The sequence below is a fragment of the Penaeus monodon genome, chromosome 29, assembly GCF_015228065.2.
Source record: "Penaeus monodon isolate SGIC_2016 chromosome 29, NSTDA_Pmon_1, whole genome shotgun sequence".
In the NCBI taxonomy this organism is placed as follows: Eukaryota; Metazoa; Arthropoda; class Malacostraca; order Decapoda; family Penaeidae; genus Penaeus; species Penaeus monodon.
In genome coordinates this window covers 25015968-25016215 of record NC_051414.1, presented here as the reverse complement: position 1 = coordinate 25016215, position 248 = coordinate 25015968, and the positions used below count along the sequence as shown (strand labels likewise).

The following is a 248-nucleotide window of genomic DNA, read 5'->3' as shown; positions in this document are numbered from 1 at the left end:
TTTTTTTTTGCAGTAGGAAAATTATTTACATAATTTGTTGGGTAGTGCAAAAAATAGATGACAGTATTCATATTTTTCACTCTGACTGCATGTTAAAATTTTTGTATAAAGGAAACATGAATATTAACTATCAGTTAAAAACAGTGACCTACCTCGAGAGCCCACAAGGACCACGCCCCCCCCCTTCAAGATTTAGGTATGGTTAATTTACACTGTAATTCATTACAGTATGGTCCCCGACCCCACAT

General features: G+C 35.5%; 1 protein-coding gene across 1 annotated transcript in view; it reads left to right on the top strand.

The window, feature by feature from the left end:
* The window catches only part of LOC119591787 (palmitoyl-protein thioesterase 1-like), a 9506-nt gene that overhangs the window by 419 nt on the left and 8839 nt on the right, over nucleotides 1–248 (top strand). The window contains exon 2 of the mRNA XM_037940532.1: nucleotides 112–196. Within this exon, the coding sequence (XP_037796460.1) occupies nucleotides 112–196 (85 nt within the window). The remainder of the gene's footprint in view (nucleotides 1–111; nucleotides 197–248) is intronic.